Raw genomic sequence first — 26023 nt, forward strand, 5'->3', positions numbered from 1 at the left:
CGATTTGATTTTGATTCTCAAGCGCTCAAGTCAATTCGATTCTCTAGCTCTCAAAACGATTCGATTTCGATTCTCAAGCACTCAAGTCGGTTCGATTCTCTAGCTCTCAAAACGATTCAATTTCGATTCTCAAGCTCTCAAAACGATTTGATTTCGATTCTCAAGCTCTCAAGACGATTCGATTCTCAAGCGCTCAAGTCGATTCGATTCTCAGGCGCTCAAGTCGATTCGATTGTCAAGTTTTCAAAATGATTCTATTTCGATACTCGAGCGCTCGAATCGATTTGATTTCGATTCTCGAGCTCTCAAAATAATTTGATTCCGATACTCAAGCGCTCCAATCGATTCAATTTCAATTCCCAAGCTCTCAAATCGATTCAAGAAAATAGCAAAGTCGTTTTTATGTGTCACACTTCCTGTTGCCAGCAGGTGGCGCTTTGACTGTAACTGAATATTGGCATGTAGAGTCTTCAGGTCAGGACTCTTATCAAACATGTGACGTTTGGGGCAGATCGGACATTGTATGCCTGACTTACAACAGCTTCCAGTGTCATGGTGAAACATCAGACTTTGTGAAGCCGCCACGGACACGCCCTTCAGCGAAAACTCAAGATCTTCACAATTTAACATCACCAAGGCCTTTAGATCAGACTGACCAAATATGATGTTGATCTGATAAAATCTCTAGGAGGAGTTCGTTAAAGTACAACATCTGGAAATGGCAAAAACTGCTACAATTTTGCAGAGAAAATTCTAAATATCTCACTTCCTGTTGGTTTTCAGATTTTGCTCCCTGAGACTTTTTTGTAGGTGTTGAGCTTTTACATGTGTGTACCAAATTTCATACTCATACGTGAAACGTAACACGAACGGCGACATTTTCTAGGTGGCGCTATGGAGCCATTTTGCCAAACCTATATCAGACGTAAATCTGCGGCACTTCTGACGCGTGTGCAAAGTCTCATGAGTTTTCCAGCATGTTTTAACATGCGATTCATTTCTGAGAATAAGAATAATAGACCGAGCAATCACAATAAAGTCCTCACACCATCGGTCCAATGGTCAAATAAGCCTTCAATGCTGTAAAAAGTGTCATGTACACTTAAAGGGATAGTTCACCCAAAAATGTAAATTAGCCCGTGATTTACTCTCCATAAAGTCATCCGAGGTGTGTGTGACATTCTTCTTTCAGACAAATAAAATTTGTATAAAGAGTTATATTACAAAGTCCAGGCTAATCCAAGCATTAGAATTTGATTCATAGTTGCTCTGTTTTTGAAGTCCATAAAAAGTGCATCTGTCCGTCATATAACTGCTCCACACGGGGTGTTAATAAAGGCCTTCTGAAGCGAATCGACGCGTTTGTGTAAGAAAAATATCCATATTTAAAACTTTATCAAGTCAACTTTCAGTCGACCGATTCTCAAGCTCTCAAAACGATTCTATTTCGATTCTTTAGCTCTCAAAACGATTCGATTTCGATTCTCAAGACGATTCGATTCTCAAGCGCTCAAGTCGATTCGATTTCGATTCTCAAGCTCTCAAGACGATTTCGATTCTCAAGCGCTCAAGACGATTTCGATTCTCAAGCGCTCAAGACGATTCGATTCTCAAGCGCTCAAGACGATTCGATTCTCAAGCTCTCAAAACGATTTCGATTCTCAAGCGCTCAAGACGATTCAATTCTCAAGCGCTCAAGACGATTCGATTCTCAAGCGCTCAAGACGATTCGATTCTCAAGCGCTCAAGACGATTCGATTCTCAAGCTCTCAAAACGATTTCGATTCTCAAGCGCTCAAGACGATTCAATTCTCAAGCGCTCAAGACGATTCGATTCTCAAGCGCTCAAGACGATTCGATTCTCAAGCGCTCAAGACGATTCGATTCTCAAGCTCTCAAAACGATTTCGATTCTCAAGCTCTCAAGTCGATTCGATTCTCAAGCACTCAAGATGATTCGATTCTCAAGCGCTCAAGACGATTCGATTCTCAAGCGCTCAAGACGATTCGATTCTCAAGCGCTCAAGACGATTTCGATTCTCAAGCGCTCAAGACGATTCGATTCTCAAGCGCTCAAGACGATTTCGATTCTCAAGCTCTCAAAACGATTCGATTCTCAAGCGCTCAAGACGATTCGATTCTCAAGCGCTCAAGTCCATTCGATTCTCAAGCGCTCAAGACGATTCGATTCTCAAGTCGATTCGATTCTCAAGCGCTCAAGACGATTCGATTCTCAAGCTCTCAAAACGATTTCGATTCTCAAGCGCTCAAGACGATTCGATTCTCAAGCGCTCAAGACGATTCGATTCTCAAGCGCTCAAGACGATTCGATTCTCAAGCGCTCAAGACGATTCGATTCTCAAGCTCTCAAAACGATTTCGATTCTCAAGCGCTCAAGTCGATTCGATTCTCAAGCGCTCAAGTCGATTCGATTCTCAAGCGCTCAAGTCGATTCGATTCTCAAGCGCTCAAGTCGATTCGATTCTCAAGCGCTCAAGTCGATTCGATTCTCAAGCACTCAAGTCGATTCGATTCTCAAGCGCTCAAGTCGATTTCGATTCTCAAGCGCTCAAGTCGATTTCGATTCTCAAGCTCTCAAAACGATTCGATTTCAATTCTCAAGCGCTCAAGACGATTCGATTCTCAAGCGCTCAAGACGATTTCGATTCTCAAGCGCTCAAGACGATTCGATTCTCAAGCTCTCAAGTCGATTCGATTCTCAAGCGCTCAAGACGATTCGATTCTCAAGCTCTCAAGACGATTCGATTCTCAAGCACTTAAGACGATTCGATTCTCAAGCGCTCAAGTCGATTCGATTCTCAAGCGCTCAAGTCGATTCGATTCTCAAGCGCTCAAGTCGATTCGATTCTCAAGCGCTCAAGTCGTTTCGATTCTCAAGCGCTCAAGTCGTTTCGATTCTCAAGCGCTCAAGTCGATTCGATTCTCAAGCGCTCAAGTCGATTCGATTCTCAAGCGCTCAAGACGATTCGATTCTCAAGCGCTCAAGTCGATTCGATTCTCAAGCGCTCAAGTCGATTCGATTCTCAAGCGCTCAAGTCGATTCGATTCTCAAGCGCTCAAGTCGATTCGATTCTCAAGCGCTCAAGTCGTTTCGATTCTCAAGCGCTCAAGTCGTTTCGATTCTCAAGCGCTCAAGTCGATTCGATTCTCAAGCGCTCAAGACGATTTCGATTCTCAAGCGCTCAAGACGATTCGATTCTCAAGCGCTCAAGACGATTCGATTCTCAAGCGCTCAAGTCGATTCGATTCTCAAGCGCTCAAGTCGATTCGATTCTCAAGCGCTCAAGACGATTCGATTCTCAAGCGCTCAAGTCGATTCGATTCTCAAGCGCTCAAGTCGATTCGATTCTCAAGCGCTCAAGTCGATTCGATTCTCAAGCGCTCAAGACGATTCGATTCTCAAGCGCTCAAGTCGATTCGATTCTCAAGCGCTCAAGTCGATTCGATTCTCAAGCGCTCAAGTCGATTCGATTCTCAAGCGCTCAAGTCGATTCGATTCTCAAGCGCTCAAGTCGATTCGATTCTCAAGTGCTCAAGACGATTCGATTCTCAAGCGCTCAAGTCGATTCGATTCTCAAGTGCTCAAGACGATTTGATTCTCAAGCGCTCAAGTCGATTCGATTCTCAAGCGCTCAAGTCGATTCGATTCTCAAGCGCTCAAGACGATTTCGATTCTCAAGCGCTCAAGTCGATTCGATTCTCAAGCGCTCAAGTCGATTCGATTCTCAAGCGCTCAAGACGATTTCGATTCTCAAGCGCTCAAGTCGATTCGATTCTCAAGCGCTCAAGACGATTCGATTCTCAAGCGCTCAAGACGATTTCGATTCTCAAGCGCTCAAGTCGATTCGATTCTCAAGCGCTCAAGACGATTCGATTCTCAAGCGCTTCAGACGATTCGATTCTCAAGCGCTCAAGTCGATTCGATTCTCAAGCGCTCAAGACGATTCGATTCTCAAGCGCTCAAGACGATTCGATTCTCAAGCGCTCAAGACGATTCGATTCTCAAGCGCTCAAGTCGATTCGATTCTCAAGCGCTCAAGTCGATTCGATTCTCAAGCGCTCAAGACGATTCGATTCTCAAGCGCTCAAGTCGATTTCGATTCTCAAGCGCTCAAGTCGATTCGATTCTCAAGCGCTCAAGACGATTCGATTCTCAAGCGCTTCAGACGATTCGATTCTCAAGCGCTCAAGTCGATTCGATTCTCAAGCGCTCAAGACGATTCGATTCTCAAGCGCTCAAGTCGATTCGATTCTCAAGCGCTCAAGACGATTCGATTCTCAAGCGCTCAAGTCGATTCGATTCTCAAGCGCTCAAGACAATTCGATTCTCAAGCGCTCAAGTCAATTTCGATTCTCAAGCGCTCAAGTCGATTCGATTCTCAAGCGCTCAAGACGATTCGATTCTCAAGCGCTCAAGTCGGTTCGATTCTCAAGCGCTCAAGTCGATTCGATTCTCAAGCGCTCAAGACGATTCGATTCTCAAGCGCTCAAGACGATTCGATTCTCAAGCGCTCAAGTCGATTCGATTCTCAAGCGCTCAAGACAATTCGATTCTCAAGCGCTCAAGTCAATTTCGATTCTCAAGCGCTCAAGTCGATTCGATTCTCAAGCGCTCAAGTCGATTCGATTCTCAAGCGCTCAAGTCGTTTCGATTCTCAAGCGCTCAAGTCGTTTCGATTCTCAAGCGCTCAAGTCGATTCGATTCTCAAGCGCTCAAGTCGATTCGATTCTCAAGCGCTCAAGACGATTTCGATTCTCAAGCGCTCAAGACGATTAGATTCTCAAGCGCTCAAGACGATTCGATTCTCAAGCGCTCAAGACGATTTGATTCTCAAGCGCTCAAGTCGATTCGATTCTCAAGCGCTCAAGTCGATTCGATTCTCAAGCGCTCAAGACGATTTCGATTCTCAAGCGCTCAAGTCGATTCGATTCTCAAGCGCTCAAGTCGATTCGATTCTCAAGCGCTCAAGACGATTTCGATTCTCAAGCGCTCAAGACGATTTCGATTCTCAAGCGCTCAAGTCGATTCGATTCTCAAGCGCTCAAGACGATTCGATTCTCAAGCGCTTCAGACGATTCGATTCTCAAGCGCTCAAGTCGATTCGATTCTCAAGCGCTCAAGACGATTCGATTCTCAAGCGCTCAAGTCGATTCGATTCTCAAGCGCTCAAGACGATTCGATTCTCAAGCGCTCAAGACGATTCGATTCTCAAGCGCTCAAGTCGATTCGATTCTCAAGCGCTCAAGACGATTCGATGCTCAAGTCGATTCGATTCTCAAGCGCTCAAGACGATTCGATTCTCAAGCGCTCAAGACGATTCGATTCTCAAGCGCTCAAGTCGATTTGATTCTCAAGCGCTCAAGACGATTTGATTCTCAAGCGCTCAAGTCGATTCGATTCTCAAGCGCTCAAGTCGATTCGATTCTCAAGCGCTCAAGTCGATTTCGATTCTCAAGCTCTCAAAATGATTCTATTTCGATACTCGAGTGCTCGAATCGATTCGATTCCGATTCTAAAACTGTCAAAATGATTCGATTTCGATTCTCAAGCTCTCAAAACGATTCGATTTCGATTCTCAAGCGCTCAAGTCGATTCGATTCTCAAGCGCTTAAGACGATTCGATTCTCAAGCGCTTAAGACGATTCGATTCTCAAGCTCTCAAGACGATTCGATTCTCAAGCGCTCAAGACGATTTCGATTCTCAAGCGCTCAAGAAGATTCGATTCTCAAGCGCTCAAGTCGATTCGATTCTCAAGCGCTTAAGACGATTCGATTCTCAAGCGCTTAAGACGATTCGATTCTCAAGCTCTCAAGACGATTCGATTCTCAAGCGCTCAAGACGATTTCGATTCTCAAGCGCTCAAGAAGATTCGATTCTCAAGCTCTCAAGACGATTCGATTCTCAAGCGCTCAAGACGATTCGATTCTCAAGCGCTCAAGACGATTCGATTCTCAAGCTCTCAAAATGATTCTATTTCGATACTCGAGTGCTCGAATCGATTCGATTCCGATTCTAAAACTGTCAAAATGATTCGATTCGATTCTCAAGCGCTCAAGACGATTCGATTCTCAAGCGCTCAAGACGATTCGATTCTCAAGCGCTCAAGACGATTCGTTTCTCAAGCGCTCAAGACGATTCGATTCTCAAGCGCTCAAGACGATTCGATTCTCAAGCGCTCAAGACGATTCGATTCTCAAGCGCTCAAGACGATTCGATTTCGATTCTCAAGCTCTCAAAATGATTCTATTTCGATACTCGAGTGCTCGAATCGATTCGATTCCGATTCTAAAACTGTCAAAATGATTCGATTTCGATTCTCAAGCTCTCAAGTATCAAGTAAGCTTTCAGCCGACCGAAAGTTTACTTGATAAAGTTTTAAATATGGATATTTTTCTTACACAAACGCGTCGATTCGCTTCAGAAGGCCTTTATTAACACCCCGTGTGGAGCAGTTATATGACGGACAGATGCACTTTTTACGGACTTCTTCTTTTAAAAACAGAGCAACTATTACTGCCATTATAATGCTTGGATCAGCCTGGACTTTTGTAATATAACTCAGATTTTATTCGTCTGAAAGAAGAATGTCATACACACCCCGGATGATGAACTCGGCCCGAATCACCTCTAAACAAGCATATCATCGACTTAAAGGCTTGAGGGAAAGTGTCTGACCTGCTGAGGCCCCGCCCCACTCCCCACACGCGGATGCAGCTGATTGGCTGAGAGTGCAGGAGGGTGTGGTCAGTGGGGTCGATGAGGCTGAGAGTGACGTCCTGCAGGACCAATAGCATCGTCTGCCTCTGAGCGGGAGAAGGAGAGAGGCGTGAGAGTTATTCATGAGCGGAGATGTGGATGTTCTCCTGTGTGAAGCTGTCTCACCCTCAGCCTGTCTGTCTCTCTGCGCCGCTGCAGCTGCTGGATGCAGTCTCCCACCGCCGGGCCGCTCCTCCCACACTGCAGATCTGCCTCTCGAACCTCCAGCCAGCCCAGATAGAGAACCCAGAACACCTGGAGCAAACCCACACCTGATCAACCCGTCTCACTGCATCTCCTGCTCGCCTGTCTGTCTGCGGGCAAACCCTGATCAACCCGTCTCACTCATCTCCTGCTCGCCTGTCTGTCTGCGGGCAAACCCTGATCAACCCGTCTCACTCATCTCCTGCTCGCCTGTCTGTCTGCGGGCAAACCCTGATCAACCCGTCTCACTCATCTCCTGCTCGCCTGTCTGTCTGCGGGCAAACCCTGATCAACCCGTCTCACTCATCTCCTGCTCGCCTGTCTGTCTGCGGGCAAACCCTGATCGACCCGTCTCACTCATCTCCTGCTCGCCTGTCTGTCTGCGGGCAAACCCTGATCAACCCGTCTCACTCATCTCCTGCTCGCCTGTCTGTCTGCGGGCAAACCCTGATCAACCCGTCTCACTCATCTCCTGCTCGCCTGTCTGTCTGCAGGCAAACCCTGATCAACCCGTCTCACTCATCTCCTGCTCGCCTGTCTGTCTGCAGGCAAACCCTGATCAACCCGTCTCACTCATCTCCTGCTCGCCTGTCTGTCTGCGGGCAAACCCTGATCAACCCGTCTCACTGCATCTCCTGCTCGCCTGTCTGTCTGCGGGCAAACCCTGATCAACCCGTCTCACTGCATCTCCTGCTCGCCTGTCTGTCTGCGGGCAAACTCTGATCAACCCGTCTCACTGCATCTCCTGCTCGCCTGTCTGTCTGCGGGCAAACTCTGATCAACCCGTCTCACTGCATCTCCTGCTCGCCTGTCTGTCTGCGGGCAAACCCTGATCAACTCGTCTCACTCATCTCCTGCTCGCCTGTCTGTCTGCGGACAAACTCTGATCAACCCGTCTCACTGCATCTCCTGCTCGCCTGTCTGTCTGCGGGCAAACCCTGATCAACCCGTCTCACTCATCTCCTGCTCGCCTGTCTGTCTGCGGGCAAACCCTGATCAACCCGTCTCACTGCATCTCCTGCTCGCCTGTCTGTCTGCGGGCAAACCCTGATCAACCCGTCTCACTCATCTCCTGCTCGCCTGTCTGTCTGCGGGCAAACTCTGATCAACCCGTCTCACTCATCTCCTGCTCGCCTGTCTGTCTGCGGGCAAACTCTGATCAACCCGTCTCACTCATCTCCTGCTCGCCTGTCTGTCTGCGGGCAAACCCACACCTGATCAACCCGTCTCACTCATCTCCTGCTCGCCTGTCTGTCTGCGGGCAAACCCTGATCAACCCGTCTCACTCATCTCCTGCTCGCCTGTCTGTCTGCGGGCAAACCCTGATCAACCCGTCTCACTGCATCTCCTGCTCGCCTGTCTGTCTGCGGGCAAACCCTGATCAACCCGTCTCACTCATCTCCTGCTCGCCTGTCTGTCTGCGGGCAAACCCTGATCAACCCGTCTCACTCATCTCCTGCTCGCCTGTCTGTCTGCGGGCAAACTCTGATCAACCCGTCTCACTCATCTCCTGCTCGCCTGTCTGTCTGCGGGCAAACCCACACCTGATCAACCCGTCTCACTCATCTCCTGCTCGCCTGTCTGTCTGCGGGCAAACTCTGATCAACCCGTCTCACTCATCTCCTGCTCGCCTGTCTGTCTGCGGGCAAACCCACACCTGATCAACCCGTCTCACTCATCTCCTGCTCGCCTGTCTGTCTGCGGGCAAACTCTGATCAACCCGTCTCACTCATCTCATGCTCGCCTGTCTGTCTGCGGGCAAACTCTGATCAACCCGTCTCACTCATCTCCTGCTCGCCTGTCTGTCTGCGGGCAAACCCACACCTGATCAACCCGTCTCACTCATCTCCTGCTCGCCTGTCTGTCTGCGGGCAAACTCTGATCAACCCGTCTCACTCATCTCCTGCTCGCCTGTCTGTCTGCGGGCAAACTCTGATCAACCCGTCTCACTCATCTCCTGCTCGCCTGTCTGTCTGCGGGCAAACCCACACCTGATCAACCCGTCTCACTCATCTCCTGCTCGCCTGTCTGTCTGCGGGCAAACTCTGATCAACCCGTCTCACTCATCTCCTGCTCGCCTGTCTGTCTGCGGGCAAACTCTGATCAACCCGTCTCACTCATCTCCTGCTCTCCTGTCTGTCTGCGGGCAAACTCTGATCAACCCGTCTCACTCATCTCCTGCTCGCCTGTCTGTCTGCGGGCAAACCCTGATCAACCCGTCTCACTGCATCTCCTGCTCGCCTGTCTGTCTGCGGGCAAACTCTGATCAACCCGTCTCACTCATCTCCTGCTCGCCTGTCTGTCTGCGGGCAAACCCTGATCAACCCGTCTCACTCATCTCCTGCTCGCCTGTCTGTCTGCGGGCAAACTCTGATCAACCCGTCTCACTCATCTCCTGCTCGCCTGTCTGTCTGCGGGCAAACCCTGATCAACCCGTCTCACTCATCTCCTGCTCGCCTGTCTGTCTGCGGGCAAACTCTGATCAACCCGTCTCACTCATCTCCTGCTCGCCTGTCTGTCTGCGGGCAAACCCTGATCAACCCGTCTCACTCATCTCCTGCTCGCCTGTCTGTCTGCGGGCAAACCCTGATCAACCCGTCTCACTCATCTCCTGCTCGCCTGTCTGTCTGCGGGCAAACTCTGATCAACCCGTCTCACTCATCTCCTGCTCGCCTGTCTGTCTGCGGGCAAACCCTGATCAACCCGTCTCACTCATCTCCTGCTCGCCTGTCTGTCTGCGGGCAAACTCTGATCAACCCGTCTCACTCATCTCCTGCTCGCCTGTCTGTCTGCGGGCAAACTCTGATCAACCCGTCTCACTCATCTCCTGCTCGCCTGTCTGTCTGCGGGCAAACCCTGATCAACCCGTCTCACTCATCTCCTGCTCGCCTGTCTGTCTGCGGGCAAACTCTGATCAACCCGTCTCACTCATCTCCTGCTCGCCTGTCTGTCTGCGGGCAAACTCTGATCAACCCGTCTCACTCATCTCCTGCTCGCCTGTCTGTCTGCGGGCAAACCCTGATCAACCCGTCTCACTCATCTCCTGCTCGCCTGTCTGTCTGCGGGCAAACCCTGATCAACCCGTCTCACTCATCTCCTGCTCGCCTGTCTGTCTGCGGGCAAACCCTGATCAACCCGTCTCACTCATCTCCTGCTCGCCTGTCTGTCTGCGGGCAAACCCTGATCAACCCGTCTCACTCATCTCCTGCTCGCCTGTCTGTCTGCGGGCAAACCCTGATCAACCCGTCTCACTGCATCTCCTGCTCGCCTGTCTGTCTGCGGGCAAACCCTGATCAACCCGTCTCACTCATCTCCTGCTCGCCTGTCTGTCTGCAGGCAAACCTGACCTCACTTCATCCAGTGGACAGGAGAATAACTCATGTAAGATCTCAGCTTTACTTGATTATCCAGACATCTTTATTATAAAAATCATGAGCCTCAAATATGATCTTCAAGTCTATTTGTTCACCTGTCAATCATCATTGCAATTACAGAGCTTTGATCATAAAACTAAGCATTAAATATGTATTTATGTAAGTATCTGCTGTACGGTCATGAAGATCATTGATTTAGATCTTTTTATCCATATAAATATCATCATCTGCAGCAAATTGCATATTTTTGCTCATATTTTTAGGCGTCATAATGTAAAAACTGCACATAACGTAATAAGTTTTACATTATTATTATAATAAAATATTCATAATGTAATAAAATCTTGAGCTCATAATGTAATAACTGCACATAATGTAATAAGTATTACAATATTATTATAATAAAATGTTCAAAATGTAATAATTTTCTCAAAATTTAATAAAATCTTGAGCTCATAATGTAATAAGTATTACAATATTATTATAATAAAATGTTCAAAATGCTATAATTTTCTCAAAATGTAATCAAATCTTGAGCTCGTAATGTAATAACTGCACAAAATGTAATAAGTTTTACATTATTATTATAATAAAATATTCATAATGTAATAAAATCTTGAGCTCATAATGTAATAACTGCACATAATGTAATAAGTATTACAATATTATTATAATAAAATGTTCAAAATGTAATAATTTTCTCAAAATGTTATAAAATCTTGAGCTCATAATGTAATAAGTATTACAATATTATTATAATAAAATGTTCAAAATGTAATAATTTTCTCAAAATGTTATAAAATCTTGAGCTCATAATGTAATAAGTATTACATTATTATTATAATAAAATGTTCAAAATGTAATCACATCTTGCACTCATAATGTAATAAAAAAAATCATAATGAGAAAATTATTACATTATAAACTCACCAAAACATATAATATTTTCATTATTGTTAAAGATTTAAAACATAACCAATATTAATTAAGATACATTAAAATGTCCTAAACTACCAGCGAAATGCAACAGATTTAAATATTCACACAATTATTATTATTTTATGTTTATTAAACAGTAGTAGTAGTAGTATCAGTAATCTGGTGGATTTTGTGAGCAGGTTAAGACTGGATTTGCTTGGTTTATTAATAATAATAATAATAATAATTGCATGAATATTTAAATCTGTTGTATTTCGCAGGTAGTTTGAGACTGGATTTAGATCTTAAAAATGTACTGTAAGGGAATACTAATATTTTTATGTTTTAAACGCTATTACAATAATATTATTTTTTTTTTTTTGGTGAGTTTATAATGTAATAATTTTCTCATAATATAAAATGTTTTATTACATTATGAGTGCAAGATTTGATTAAGTTTTGAGAAAATGATTACATTTATGAACATTTGATTACAATAATAATGTAATAGTACATTATGTGCAGTTATGAGCTGCTACAGGCGTCTGAATAATTCCTCCTGATGTAAAATGATGAGTGTAAAATATTATGAAGAAAAGATCTGAAATATAAATGTGTGTGTTCATAATATATTGCGATATTGTTCTATTTTTAACAGATATTGTTTGTTTTTATTGTTAGCTGTTTCTTATTGAACCTAAAGATGGTACTACTATCATCAATCTATATATATTATTTAATTATGATTTCTGTGTGATTGTCATCCCTCGTCATTATTATTATTATTATTCATTTTATATTATTTATTTTTGTTTGTGATGTCTGTCATTTCTCGTCGATATTATTACTATTTACTTTATATTGTTTTTTAAATTTTAATTGTGATATCTGTGTCATCCCTCGTCATTATTATCAATATTATTAATATTATGATTTCTGTGTGATTGTCATCTCTCGTCATTATTATTATTATTTATTTTATATTTTATATTGTTTATTTTATTTTTATTTGTGATGTCTGTGTCATTTCTCGTCATTATCTCGTCAATATTATTATTATTATTAATTTTAGATTGTTTTTTATTTTATTTGTGGTGTCTGTTATTTTATATCATCCCTTGTTGTTATTATTATTATTTATTTTATATAGTTTTTATGTTTTTATGATTTCTGTGTGATTTGGTTTCATCCATCATCATTATTATTGTTATTTATTTTATATTGTTTATTTTATTTGTGATATCTGTGTCATTTCTCGTCATTATCTCTTGTCAATATTATTATTTTATGTTGTTTTTTAATTTTAATTGTGATTTCTTTGTCATCTCTTGTCATTATTATCAATATTATTAAATTATGATTTCTGTGTGATTTTGTCATCCCTCGTCATTATTATTATTTATTTTATATCGTTTTTTATTTAAATTTGTGGTTTTATGTCTATTATTTTATATCATCCCTCGTTATTATCATCATCATCATTATTTATTTAATTTTTCATTAGTAATTTTGTGTCATCCGTCGTCAATTTTTAATGCTTAAAAAGTGTGATATTTTCCCCCATCTAGTGGTGAACTTGTATATGACCATCCAGTGAATATTAGTTTCTGTTCCTCTCAATTCCGATTTGGTTTTAACTCCTACGGTGGCCGATTTAGTCCAAGATTAACATGGCTTCCAGTTCCACCTCGTCCACATTCGTCACGGAGCCATCGAGTGTTAAAACGCCAAAGGCGAAGCTTGAATTTACGGGTATGTCCCTCTTTGGCTAATGTACTTTCAAGATGGAGGAGCAACATGGCGACCGGCATTCGAACCCTCACCCGTATGTGTTTACAATGGCATATTATAAACTTACGAGAATACTTTATTACTTGAAAGAAGTAAATATACATTAATGAGCACATATATTTTTGAAAGAACTGTTTTTAGCTAAGAATAAACAAAAAAAGTGACACAGTGTAGCTTTAAAGTTGTGATTTCTGATAAGATGAGGGCAGAGTTACCTGTGTGTCCAGGTCATTGATGGGTATGATGGTGTCTGCAGGGGCTGATGGGACTTTAGCTCTGGAGAGGATAAAACAGCATGTGTCTTCATTCCCGTCTGTGTGTGATATAAACATGGCATTATTTCCAGATGAGGAGCGTCACCTGTGGTTGATGAAGCTGTACGGCCCACCATGAGCTCCTAAACTCTCCCGGTTCATCTGTCGCTCTCTCTCGCGCTCCTCCTGTCGCTCTCTCTCTCTCTCCTCCTGTCGCTCTCTCTCCCGGTTCATCTGTCGCTCTCTCTCTCGCTCCTCCTGTCGCTCTCTCTCGCGCCGCTTCTCTCGCTCGCGGGAGTCGCATGTCTCCGTCAGGTCCTGTAAAGAACGTTTGTGTTTTTACATGCTGTGTAAATGAACGCCGGTTCATCACCATTAGGGCTGGGCTGAAAATATACTTTTCACGATTTTAATGAACCGATAACGATTCGTAATCGATAATCAATAATCACAATAAGCTTTGATATGAGTCAGTTTCAAATCCTGTCAGTTTGATCACTAAATTCAGTCAGTAAATGTGTGTTTGTGTGTCTTTTATGTGTCTTTACTACTAGTTACAGCACCAAATAAACATGAACATCAGAAGGTAGATCCAGAACAACTTCCTGAAATCGTGTAATCCATCAATATCACCGCTGGAGAACAATAACGTCACATTTACCCCAGAAAACACACTCAATGACCATAAACTCCATCGTTAGCTAGAAAAATAATACTTCAAACTTTTGAATCTGTGACACAGGACATCAGTTCTGACTGGATCTCTTCCCTAATCGTCCCTCCCTAACTTTTTTGTGTCGTTTTTAATTGTTTTTCGAAAATGATGTAAGTTTTCGTCATAGTTTGTCATCCAACACAAGTTTTTATTTAGTTATCGTCTCGTTTTCGTCAGTGTAAAAAAGGTAATTGACGAAAATAATGACGAAAATTATTCGTCAACGAAATGTACACTGTTCTCGATTTTAATGAACCGATATCGATTCGTAATCGATAATCAATAATCAATAATCACAATAAGCTTTGATATGAAACAAAGTCTGAGTCAGTTTCGAATCCTGTCAGTTTGATCACTAAATTCAGTCAGTAAATGTGTGTTTGTGTGTCTTTTATGTGTCTTTACTACTAGTTACAGCACCAAATAAACATGAACATCAGAAGGTAGATCCAGAACAACTTCCTGAAATCGTGTAATCCATCAATATCACCGCTGGAGAACAATAACGTCACATTTACCCCAGAAAACACACTCAATGACCATAAACTCGATCGTTAGCAAGAAAAATAATACTTCAAACTTTTGAATCTGTGACACAGGACATCAGTTCTGACTGGATCTCTTCCCTAATCGTCCCTCCCTAACTTTTTTGTGCCGTTTTTAATTGTTTTTCGAAAATGACGTAAGTTTTCGTCATAGTTTGTCATCCAACACAAGTTTTTATTTAGTTATCGTCTCGTTTTCGTCAGTGAAAAAAGGTAATTAAAAATTTTCAACTAAATTTTTAAACTAAACATCGAAATAAATCTAATTAATAAACTAAATTAACCATTTAAACTAAATTACTGATCTAATTATTGATCTAAAGCCCACACTGTCACTGTATGATAATTGAAATGAACTGATGACATCAGCGTTTTTTCCAGAATGGCTGTACAGCTGAATAAAATTATGCTGCATTATTTTCCTGTTTTACACTGTAAAGCTGCTTTGAAACAATCTACATTGTTAAAAGCGCTATATAAATAAAGTTGAATTGACTTGACTTAATTGACGAAAATAATGACGAAAATGATTTGTCGATAATCAATGAAATGAAATGAATCGATAATCAATAATCACAATAAGCTTTGATATGAAACAAAGTCAGTTTCAAATCCTGTCAGTTTGATCACTAAGTTCAGTCAGTAAATGTGTGTTTGTGTGTCTTTTATGTGTCTTTATTACTAGTTACAGCACCAAATAAACATGAACATCAGAAGGTAGATCCAGAACAACTTCCTGAAATCGTATAATCCATCAATATCACCGCTGGAGAACAATAACGTCACATTTACCCCAGAAAACACACTCAATGACCATAAACTCGATCGTTAAAACTTTTGATAAATATATGCACTGATTTACATATTCATTATATTTGAACTTAAACTTAATGTGTGTTTTAAATTTGTTATGAAGCCGGCGTTTAAATTTCGAAATGAATCGGAGTAACAATCATGGCATTAGAAGGTTATTATTTTAGCATTATTATTATTATATATACACTGCCATATGTGCAAATTAAATGTTTACATACAAATCAGCTTTAACGTGGAATATTTGTACGACTATGGTTTACAGCATTTGTTGGAGCCATAAGGCTATTAATGTCATTACTATATGTTATTATATTTCTGTACTTCCCTGTGGTAAAGAGATGAATTGCGGCCATTTTGAGGATTTATAAACCTGGAAAAGTTTAATTTGTTCTGATTCACTCTCAGTTTTAAAGAGTCTAAGGTCTTTTAAATCCAGATATTCTTTATAGTATTTTACAGATATATTCAAGATTGCTTCAGAATGATAATTTAATCCGTTTTTTCAGGGAAATGAGAATGTAGATAAGTTAGCAAAACACGCTTTGCAGAGAGAAGAAATAGAATTACAAATTCCTCTAAGCAAGTCTGAAATTAAGGTTTTAATATGGAAAAAGGTTATATGGCAAATAAAGTGGGACGACAACGGAAAGGGAAGATTTCTCTATAATATAATTAACAAAGTAAGTCAAAAAATAAGACATATTGGTAATACAAGGAAAGAAGAGGTTTAGATGTTACATTCCAATCTTAATAGTACACTCAGAATATTAGGGAAACATCCAAATGGTTTATGTGAAGAATGCAAAGTAGAAGAAACAGTAATTCATGCAATTCTTGAATGTAAGAGCTATGAGGAAGAGAGAAGTATGATAGCTGAAATCAAGAAGAATGGAATTCAGGAGGTACATTTTAAATCTGTATTAGAATGGGCAAGTACAATTAATAGTAACGTTTTCTTTGAATTTCCTAAAAGGACGGGTTTAATAAGTAGAATATAATGCTCTGTTCCACACTCCGGAGCAGAAGGTGGCGGTAATGCACCTTATTAAGCTGCAGCCAGCCGCCATTCAAAAACCAAGAAGAAGAAGATTTTGAGGATTTCCGGTAGGTAGCCACATAGATATCCATAATTAAAGGGTTAGTTCACCCAAAAATGTAAATTGTGTCATTAATGACTGAGCCTCATGTGGTTGGACACCCGTCAGACCTCCGTTCATCTTCAGACACAAATGAAGATATTTTAGTGTAAATCTGATGCTCTGAAAGGCCTCCATTGGCTCAACTTTACACTCTCAAGACCCTTAAAAGACACTAAAGACTAAAGTTACAAAGTCCATCTCACTACAGCGGCTCTACAATAACTTTATGAAGAGACGAGAATAGTTTCTGTGCGCAAAAAAACCCTAAATAACGACTTATATAGTGATGACGATTTCAAAACACGGCATCATGAAGCTTTGAAGCGTTATGAAGTGAGTCGATTCAGTGGTTTGGATCGTTATGAATCAGTGAGTCGATTCAGCAGTTTGAAGCGTTATGAATCAGTGAGTCGATTCAGCAGTTTGAAGCGTTATGAATCAGTGAGTCGATTCAGCAGTTTGAAGCGTTATGAATCAGTGAGTCGATTCAGAGGTTTGGAGCATTATGAATCAGTGAGTCGATTCAGTGGTTTGGAGCGTTATGAATCAGTGAGTCGATTCAACAGTTTGAAGCGTTATGAATCAGTGAGTCGATTCAACAGTTTGAAGCGTTATGAATCAGTGAGTCGATTCAGAGGTTTGGAGCATTATGAATCAGTGAGTCGATTCAGTGGTTTGGAGCGTTATGAATCAGTGAGTCGATTCAGCGGTTTGAAGCGTTATGAATCAGTGAGTCGAATCATGATTCGGATCGCGTGTCAAACTGCTGAATCAACTCACTGATTCATAACGCTTCGAAGCTTCATGATGCCGTGTTTTGAAATCGTCATCACTATATAAGTCGTTATTTAGGGGGTTTTTCGCACAAAAACTATTCTCGTCGCTTCATAAAGTTATTGTAGAGCCGCTGTAGTGAGATGGACTTTGTAACTTTAGTCTTTAGTGTCTTTTAAGGGTCTTGAGAGTGTAAAGTGCATTGAGCCAATGGAGGCCTTTCAGAGCATCAGATTTACACTAAAATATCTTCATTTGTGTCTGAAGATGAACGGAGGTCTGACGGGTGTCCAACCACATGAGGCTCAGTCATTAATGACACAATTTTCATTTTTGGGTGAACTAACCCTTTAAGGCTAGATTTTCTTAGGGTGGAGTCTCTAACGTCATCACCGGCGGCCATCTTGTCACAGGCCAGCTTTCTGGCGGCCATCTTGTCACAGGGCTCTGTGGCTCCTGATGTAAGGCGAGTGATCTGAACACAAATACTTTATCTCACAAATGGATTTACAAATGGTTTGGTTTCTTACAAACGTTATTAACGTGGCTATAATTATGGATGCTTGAACAAATTATGAATAAGTATGCAGTGTCATAACTACATCTCTGACGTTTATAACAAACCAAACAGTTTGAAAATCGGTAGAAAATTGAGCAAGTTATGGTTATTTTAAAAGTGCAAGCACCATTAAAACACAATGAGTGTGAGAGCTGACTGTGACAAGATGGCCGCCAGGTGCGGATGAGACATCTAGCCTTTATTATAGATATCTATGGGTAGCCATCTTAAACAGGAAGTGATGTGGCAATGGGTGAGGGAAGGGAGACCTACATTTTACTACACTGTTTACATGGGAAGCACAGTTTTTTTCTTTAGTTCTTAAGTTTCTTAAGTCAAGCTTAAACTGGTTCGTATCATCAAAGATCCTTTCCCTCAAGGAAATGGCTGAAGAGGAAAAGAAGTCAAAAAACTCCCATGAAGGACATGCAAGATGTGTTAGGCCACAATCAAGGCCTAGACCTGGAACTAACAAGCCATGAGTCGACAGCTTTCAAAGGATTCGGAAACTCATCCAATTGGTGAGTAACCATGGGTGAACTTATTTCCAAGAACTGCTGTTGAGAACGTTGGCTTGCTGAAGCTGATGCTTATGTGTGTATTGTGGCCTGTTGATTCTATGGATATTTGGAGACTTGATTGTGCTTGTTTGTGTCAAAGGATGGAGGATGAAATGTCCAAAAATGGCAATGCAAAGCGTTGCGACCCTCAGTTCTATGCGTAGGGAAAGCTTGGTGTGTGCACATGTAAGATGAATGAAGTTAAGGCATTACTTGCTGATGGTGGTGATGTGGAATCAATAAAAAGAAGTGCAGAGGCATTTTATATTGGAGAATTTTAAGACTTAAGCTTGTGCAAGAACCTCTACCTGATGATATCAGAGAAAATGAGCGCATTGACTGGTTTGAGCCTAAAATGGCTACATTTGAGAACTTTATAAGTGAATATGAGATGTTTAAAAGGATCCACAAACACTTATCGACCCAAGTGATAGTGCCTCGAGAGTGTCCAAAAGGTCACATAAATCTCAAATATATCAATATGACGTCAGATTGATATATTCAATTAATCTCTTTACCACAGGGAGAACAGAAATATAATAACATACAGCAATTACATTGAGTAACAACATTAATAGCCTTATGGCTCCTACAAATGCTGTAAACCATAGTCATACAAATATTCCACGTTAAAGCTGATTTGTATGTAAACATTTAATTTGCACATATGGCAGTATATATAATCAGTGTTGGGGAAAGTTATTTTGAAAAGTAATGCATTACAATATTGCGTTACTCCCTTAAAAAGTAACTAATTGAGTTACTTAGTTACTTTTTAAGAAAAGTAATGCGTTACGTTACTTCTGCGTTACTTTTGCGTTACTTTTTCTCACCTGGGCTGGGCTTGCTTTTTTGTTTAGTTTTTTAATAGCAAAAAAAATCCTTTTTTGTGCAAATGTAAAGACCTCTTCATACCAAAATTTAAATAATAAGCCTCAGGCTGAGATAAAAATGCAAATTTACGCATGAACCATACTGCCGTGCTGTGCTGCCATTCTGGATAATGGAAGAATAGGATGCAGGAGAAAAACGTTTTACCAATAAAAACAAAAAATCTAGTAATTTTTGCTCATGGCTTAACTGAATCAAAGATCAGCAGCACAACATTGGTCAATAAAGGTAGATTAAATGCATAAAAATATTTGTTTTATTTAACATTTATATATTTGAGGTTTGCATAGTACTCTGATTTTGCATTTGACTGATGTTATTAATTTTGAGGAGTACTGAATCTTTATTGTGCAAGTGAGATGAATAAATGCTCACATTTAGTCTAGAACTACAATAACACATTTACACACAACGCCTCTTCACTTACTCTCGATTTTTCTCAACATGGGGACAGGAGAGTCAGTCAAATAAACAAATAAATGTGAAAAAGTAACTTGCGTTACTTTTTTGAAAAAGTAACTCAGATATTTTGTTGTAAATTTGAAAAGTAATGCGTTACTTTAATAGTTACTTGAAAAAGTAATATTATTACGTAACTCAAGTTACTTGTAATGCGTTACCCCCAACACTGTATATAATAATAATAATAATAATGTTAAAATAATAACCTTCTAATGCCATGATTGTTACTCCGATTCATTTCGAAATTTAAACGCCGGCTTCATAACAAATTTAAAACACACATTAAGTTTAACTTCAAATATAATGAATATGTAAATCAGTGCATATATTTATCAAAAGTTTTAACGATTCGAGTTTATGATCATTGAGTGTGTTTTCTGGGGTAAATGTGACGTTATTGTTCTCCAGCGGTGATATTGATGGATTAGATTGACGTCAACATCCAACGTCGGACAGACATTGCATTTTTATAAAGTGAATTTTACATTAAAAAACTGACTTTGTGTGAAAATCCATTAAAATGTATTTATATAAATTTTTAAATGATTATAAATACTCGATGAATAAATACCGATGTTGAGTAAAAACATTAATAAACAGAGTAAAATGAGATTTTGTTGCCTGGGGTCAGTGGAGACCCCAAAGACCCTGAGTGTAATTCCCAAACGAAGACCATTCTCTGGTATACATTCTTTCATAGACGTCACGTTTAAACGCACTAAATATAAACAATGTTTTATTCAATTCCTATATTCCAATTACTTTATATTTATATAGCCTTTAGATTTATATATTACGCTGCTCACGCAACACAAGTGGCAAAACATTTAAACATATGTTATAGTCAATGTTATAAATCACAAACATTTTAAATTAAAACTTACAATAGACAAAAAATCTTCTTTTTTTTACAAGAAATCCTGCAGGTCATAAAGAACGTTGTGTTTCCACCTCCAGGAAAGGAGGAAGGACGAGTGCTATCCATTATGTCTCTTTATTCAGCTAAATGCCAGGTATGGTGACGTTTCTCTTGCTTTACCTGAGGCAAAAAAAGCCATGTGATGACTTTGAAACGAGTAGAATTATAAATGATATTCAAATTATATGCATCTGTGGTGAAATTACTAGATTTTCAGGTCAATACATGTTTATTTTAAAAACCCTTTAACGGTCTCCCCCGTTTTTGAGAACACACTATCCAAACTTAAAGGGCTGTAATTCAAGAATGCTTTGGACCTTTGGTCTTGTTTTAAATTGCAGATTATTGCTGAAGTGAAAGCAATTCAAAATATGAAAGTATGAAAAAGTTCTGGAAGTTTAAATTTACTGTAAATAAAAAATACTGTACTAAAAATTATCTAAAATTACTATAAAATCAAAGCCATGTGTCTAACCAAGTTGTGTTCCAATTTTGAAGTTGATATCACAAAAATTAAAGTCCCCATGAGATTTTGTTTAGGCGCTGTACCACAAATAGCCACCGGGTGTCATTCACATTCCGTTGATTGTTTTTTTGATGCATTTTCCTGTAAATTTCTGTCCAAATGTCACTTCCATCACAAAACAGTCACCAAATATGGAACCTTGAGACTCAGACCTTTCCGACGATATATGTTTTGTCAAGATTAGCTTTCCTATAGCTCAAACAGTAGAGCGTGGCGCTAGCAACGCCAAGGTCATGGGTTCGATTCCCAGGGAAAGCAAGAACTGACAAAATGTAAAATCTGTACCTTGAATGCAATTTAAGTCGCTTTGGATAAAAGCGTCTGCCAAATGCATAAATGTAAATGTAAGATTAGAAAAGATTATGTTAAAATAAATGTTGTGATATGAAACATGACGCCGCCCGCTAGAAGAATTTAAAGTACCATTTCCATGGTAACACAACGTCCATTTTCAAAACTGGTTTCCCAGGATGAATTTTGAGTTTAAGCTTTCAAATGATACCTAATTTATGATAATTACTCAAATATATGATGGTGATAAAAAAAAAGAGCGCCAGCGGGACGGTGACAGTTAAGAGGTTAATGTGAACAATGCGTAACATGGGTACGAAAAAACCCGCACAGCAAACAGAGTATGTGTGAAACGGGTGTGAGAGACGCTTTATAGCAGAAACTGAAGCTGTAATTCTAAATTTAAAGTGACACTGATGGTGCGTTCACACCGGACGCGATTAACATGTTAAGTCAATGCAGAGATGCGAAATGGCATTCTGCGGCGCGAATGGCGTGAAGGACGCGAATTTAGCAAGTTGAAAAATCTGAACTTTGGCGGATATTTTACGCCGCGTTAACCAATCAGGAGCTTGCTCAAGTACTGACAACAATGAGGAGAAAATCTGTATATTAATATCTGGTTCAGACAATATGATTATCACTGTGATAACATTAAATGACATGAAACACAACCCAGTCTCTTTTTGTTAAATGCAAGTTTATGTTTGATCAATAATACAAAAGTAGAAGTAAAAGGTATAATAACATGAAGCTACACATGAAATAAAGCAAACAATTCAGTCAAACATTCAAAGTCAGTGCTAGTCGGCTAACGTTACAACTGCAACATACAGTTATAGCCTAAAAATATAAAGTAATGAAACTTATCTTTGCCTTCAGCCTAAACGATTTGCCAGGGAACAAATTATAGATCCATGAGACCAAAGATCGGCCGTTACAAGATGAATTATATCTGGAGACGCCACAGAGACATCAGAGCCAGCGGCAGAAGGACTGGCTGAGGAAAGGCTGATCTCACCGGGTTAATGAGCGCCGCTGATCCACAGGAGCTCACAACTCCGAAAACACCAGATAAAATGTTCAAATAGGCACTCTTTATATAAATAAACCACAGATTTGAGCTTTAAACCACTACATTATCGACTGAAAAAGTCTTAAAACTACGTTTTGTCACACATTAACATTAGATTTTAACAAAAAACAGACGTGTAAACACAGCCCATGTTCGCCATTTCTCAACGAGACGAGCCGCTGGCAGAAGCTCCGCCCATGAGGAGAATCACGTCTGTTGTGAAGTGAAAGTCACGCGCGATTGAAGCGAGTAAACTCAAAATGTTCAAGAGTCCACCTTCGCGCGAATCGCGTCCGGTGTGAACGCCACATGACACTGTTTTTCACGTTTAACACTGTATACAGTAGATTGCTTTAAAGTGCTGTATTAATACACAGGACATGACTGAGCTCCTGCAAACCATATCCACACCAGGTGCTTTCTCAATGGCTGTTTATTTTGTTATTGAGAGGAAAGCGAGCAGCACATATTCACATAAATGTGGGCGTCAACGGGATGTTCGCTAACAATACATCGCCACAAAAGTATTTAAAACTTCTTTTCACCCTGAGCAGAAGAACGTGAGGGTGAAAGAGATTCTGTTCCTTGAGAAAAAAACATGTACTGCACTGCAAAAAATGCTTTTCTTACTTAGTATTTTTGTCTTGTTTTCAGTCCAAATATAAAAAAAAATCTTACATTAAGAAGCATTTTTTGTCTTGTTTTGGGGGAAAATAACTCAAAATTAAGGGAGTTTTTGCTTAAAATAAGCAAAATAATCTTGTTTTCTGTTTGAATTAACATTATTTTGCATTAAAGCTCCACTGTGTGATATTTTCCTCCATCTAGTGGTGAACTTGTATATGACCATCAGAGAATATTAGTTTCTGTTCCTCTCAATTCCGATTTGGTTTTAACTCCTACGGTGGCTGATTTAGTCCAAGATTAACATGGCTTCCAGTTCGACCTCGTCCACATTGGACACGGTGCCATCGAGTGTTAAAACTCCAAAGGCAAAGCTTGAATTTACGGGAATGTCCCTCTTTGGCTAATGTACTTTCAAGATGGAGGAGCAACATGGCGACCGGCATTCGAACCCTCACCCGTATGTGTTTACAATGGCATATTATAAACTTACGAGAATACTTTATTACTTGAAAGAAGTAAATATACATTAATGAGCACATATATTTTTGAAAGAACTGTTTTTAGCTAAGAATAAACTAAAAAAATATTATTTTGCTTACCCCATTGGCAGATTATTTTGCAAATTTTAAGGAAAAACTCCCTTCATTTTGAGTTATTTTACCCCAAAAAAAGACAATCATTTTTATTTGGCTAGTAAATGCTTCTTGTTTTGAGGATTTTTAGATGTTTGGACCAGAAACAAGACAAAAATACTAAGTAAGAAAAGCATTTTTTGCAGTGTGTCCCTGATATGATAATGAATCAGATCAAAACAGAGTCTCATGCGCATGAAATCCGTGTCAAAGCCCAGCCCTGGAGGCTCTGTGTGTATAGTCGTGTGTTTACCAGGTAGTTGTTGTTGAGGAAACTGGCCGCGCGTCCCATCGCCTCATAGCACAGTGAGGAAGAGGAGGGTGAGGAGGCTGCTGATGAAGGAACGGGCTCCACAGAGCTGTCCGAAACTATACTGCTGGGACGCTACACACACACACACACACACACACAATTTTCATTTCAGTTTCTATCCACCTTATTCCGACGCTTTTTTTTATACTGGGTACAATGAAATGACTATTCATCTACTCACCCTTCAACCAGTAAACATTAAAGCTGCACTATGTAACATTTCTTCAGTTAAATATCCAGAAACCACTAGGCCAGTGTTATATATTTTGTTCAGTTGAGTACTTACAATATCCCAAATGTTGCCAACGATTTGTAAATCGTGAGATGCTATTTTACCCGAGGAACCGGTGACGTGTGAGGGCGTGGCCTGTCGATGACATCATATCCGCGTTCCCCTCGGTTTGTGGTTTTATTCTGCAGAAACGCTTTCCTCTCTCTGCGCCAGTGTTAATTTTTACAGTATATTTTGATTTAGTTTGAGTCATAGTCTTTTGACTAAAATGCCATTTAGTTTTAGTCATATTTTAGTCTCCTGAATTGTTTTTAGTTTTAGTCTAGTTTTAGTCTCCTAAAATCTAATGAGTTTAGTTCAATTGTAATACATTAAGCATTTAAGCGTCACATAACCGACTGTCACTTGAACTGACATTTTGACATCATTTTGTTTTTGACATTAAAAATACACGAAAGTATGGAGCCCCGCACATGACATGCAGTAAAAAACTAGTAGGCTAAATCGTGCGCACGATTTACTATTTCGTTCCCTCGATTTATAAAGCGCGCGCACGATTTTCTATTTCGTTCCCTCGATTTATAAAGCGCGCGCACGTTTTACTAATTCGTTCCCTCGATTTATAAAGCGCGCACACGTTTTACTAATTCGTTGCCTCGATTTGCTAAATCATGCGCATGATTTATAAATAGAGGGAACGAATTAGTAAAACGTGCGCATGATTTATAAATTGAGGGAACGAATTAGTAAAACGTGCGCACGATTTATAAATAGAGGGAACAAATTAGTAAAACGTGCGCACAATTTATAAATAGGGGGAACGAATTAGTAAAACGTGCGCACAATTTATAAATAGGGGGAACGAATTAGTAAATCGTGCGCACGATTTATAAATAGAGGGAACGAATTAGTAAAACGTGTGCACAATTTATAAATTGAGGGAACGAATTAGTAAAACGTGTGCACAATTTATAAATTGAGGGAACGAATTAGTAAAACGTGCGCATGATTTATAAATAGGGGGAACGAGTTAGTAAAACGTGCGCACGATTTATAAATAGAGGGAACGAATTAGTAAAACGTGCGCACAATTTATAAATAGGGGGAACGAATTAGTAAAACGTGCACACAATTTATGAATTGAGGGAACGAATTAGTAACTCGTGCGCACGATTTATAGAGGGAACTAATTAGTAAAACGTGCGCACGATTTATAAATTGAGGGAACTAATTAGTAAAACGTGCGCACGATTTATAAATTGAGGGAACTAATTAGTCAAACGTGCGCACGATTTATAAATAGAGGGAACGAATTAGTAAAACGTGCGCACGATTTATAAATTGAGGGAACGAATTTGTAAAACGTGCGCACGATTTATAAATTGAGGGAACGAATTAGTAAAACGTGCGCACGATTAATAAATTGAGGGAACAAATTAGTAAAACGTGCACACGATTTATAAATAGAGGGAACGAATTAGTAAAACGTGCGCACGATTTATAACTTGAGGGAACGAATTAGTAAAACGTGCGCACGATTTATAAATTGAGGGAACGAATTAGTAAAACGTGCGCACGATTTATAAATTGAGGGAACGAATTAGTAAAACGTGCGCACGATTTATAAA

At 40.3% G+C, this 26023-nt stretch overlaps 1 protein-coding gene across 1 annotated transcript in view; it reads right to left on the reverse strand.

Moving 5' to 3' along the window:
• The window catches only part of apbb2a (amyloid beta (A4) precursor protein-binding, family B, member 2a), a gene marked incomplete at its 5' end in the record, with an annotated part of 73794 nt that overhangs the window by 33709 nt on the left and 14062 nt on the right, over positions 1 to 26023 (reverse strand). Inside the window, 6 exons of the mRNA XM_079839357.1 lie at positions 6698 to 6825; positions 6905 to 7033; positions 13281 to 13341; positions 13426 to 13506; positions 13561 to 13637; positions 24104 to 24235. Of these exons, the coding sequence (XP_079695483.1) occupies positions 6698 to 6825; positions 6905 to 7033; positions 13281 to 13341; positions 13426 to 13506; positions 13561 to 13637; positions 24104 to 24235 (608 nt within the window). The remainder of the gene's footprint in view (positions 1 to 6697; positions 6826 to 6904; positions 7034 to 13280; positions 13342 to 13425; positions 13507 to 13560; positions 13638 to 24103; positions 24236 to 26023) is intronic.

The sequence above is a fragment of the Gobio gobio genome, assembly GCF_949357685.1.
Source record: "Gobio gobio genome assembly, chromosome: 16".
Lineage (NCBI taxonomy): Eukaryota > Metazoa > Chordata > Actinopteri > Cypriniformes > Gobionidae > Gobio > Gobio gobio.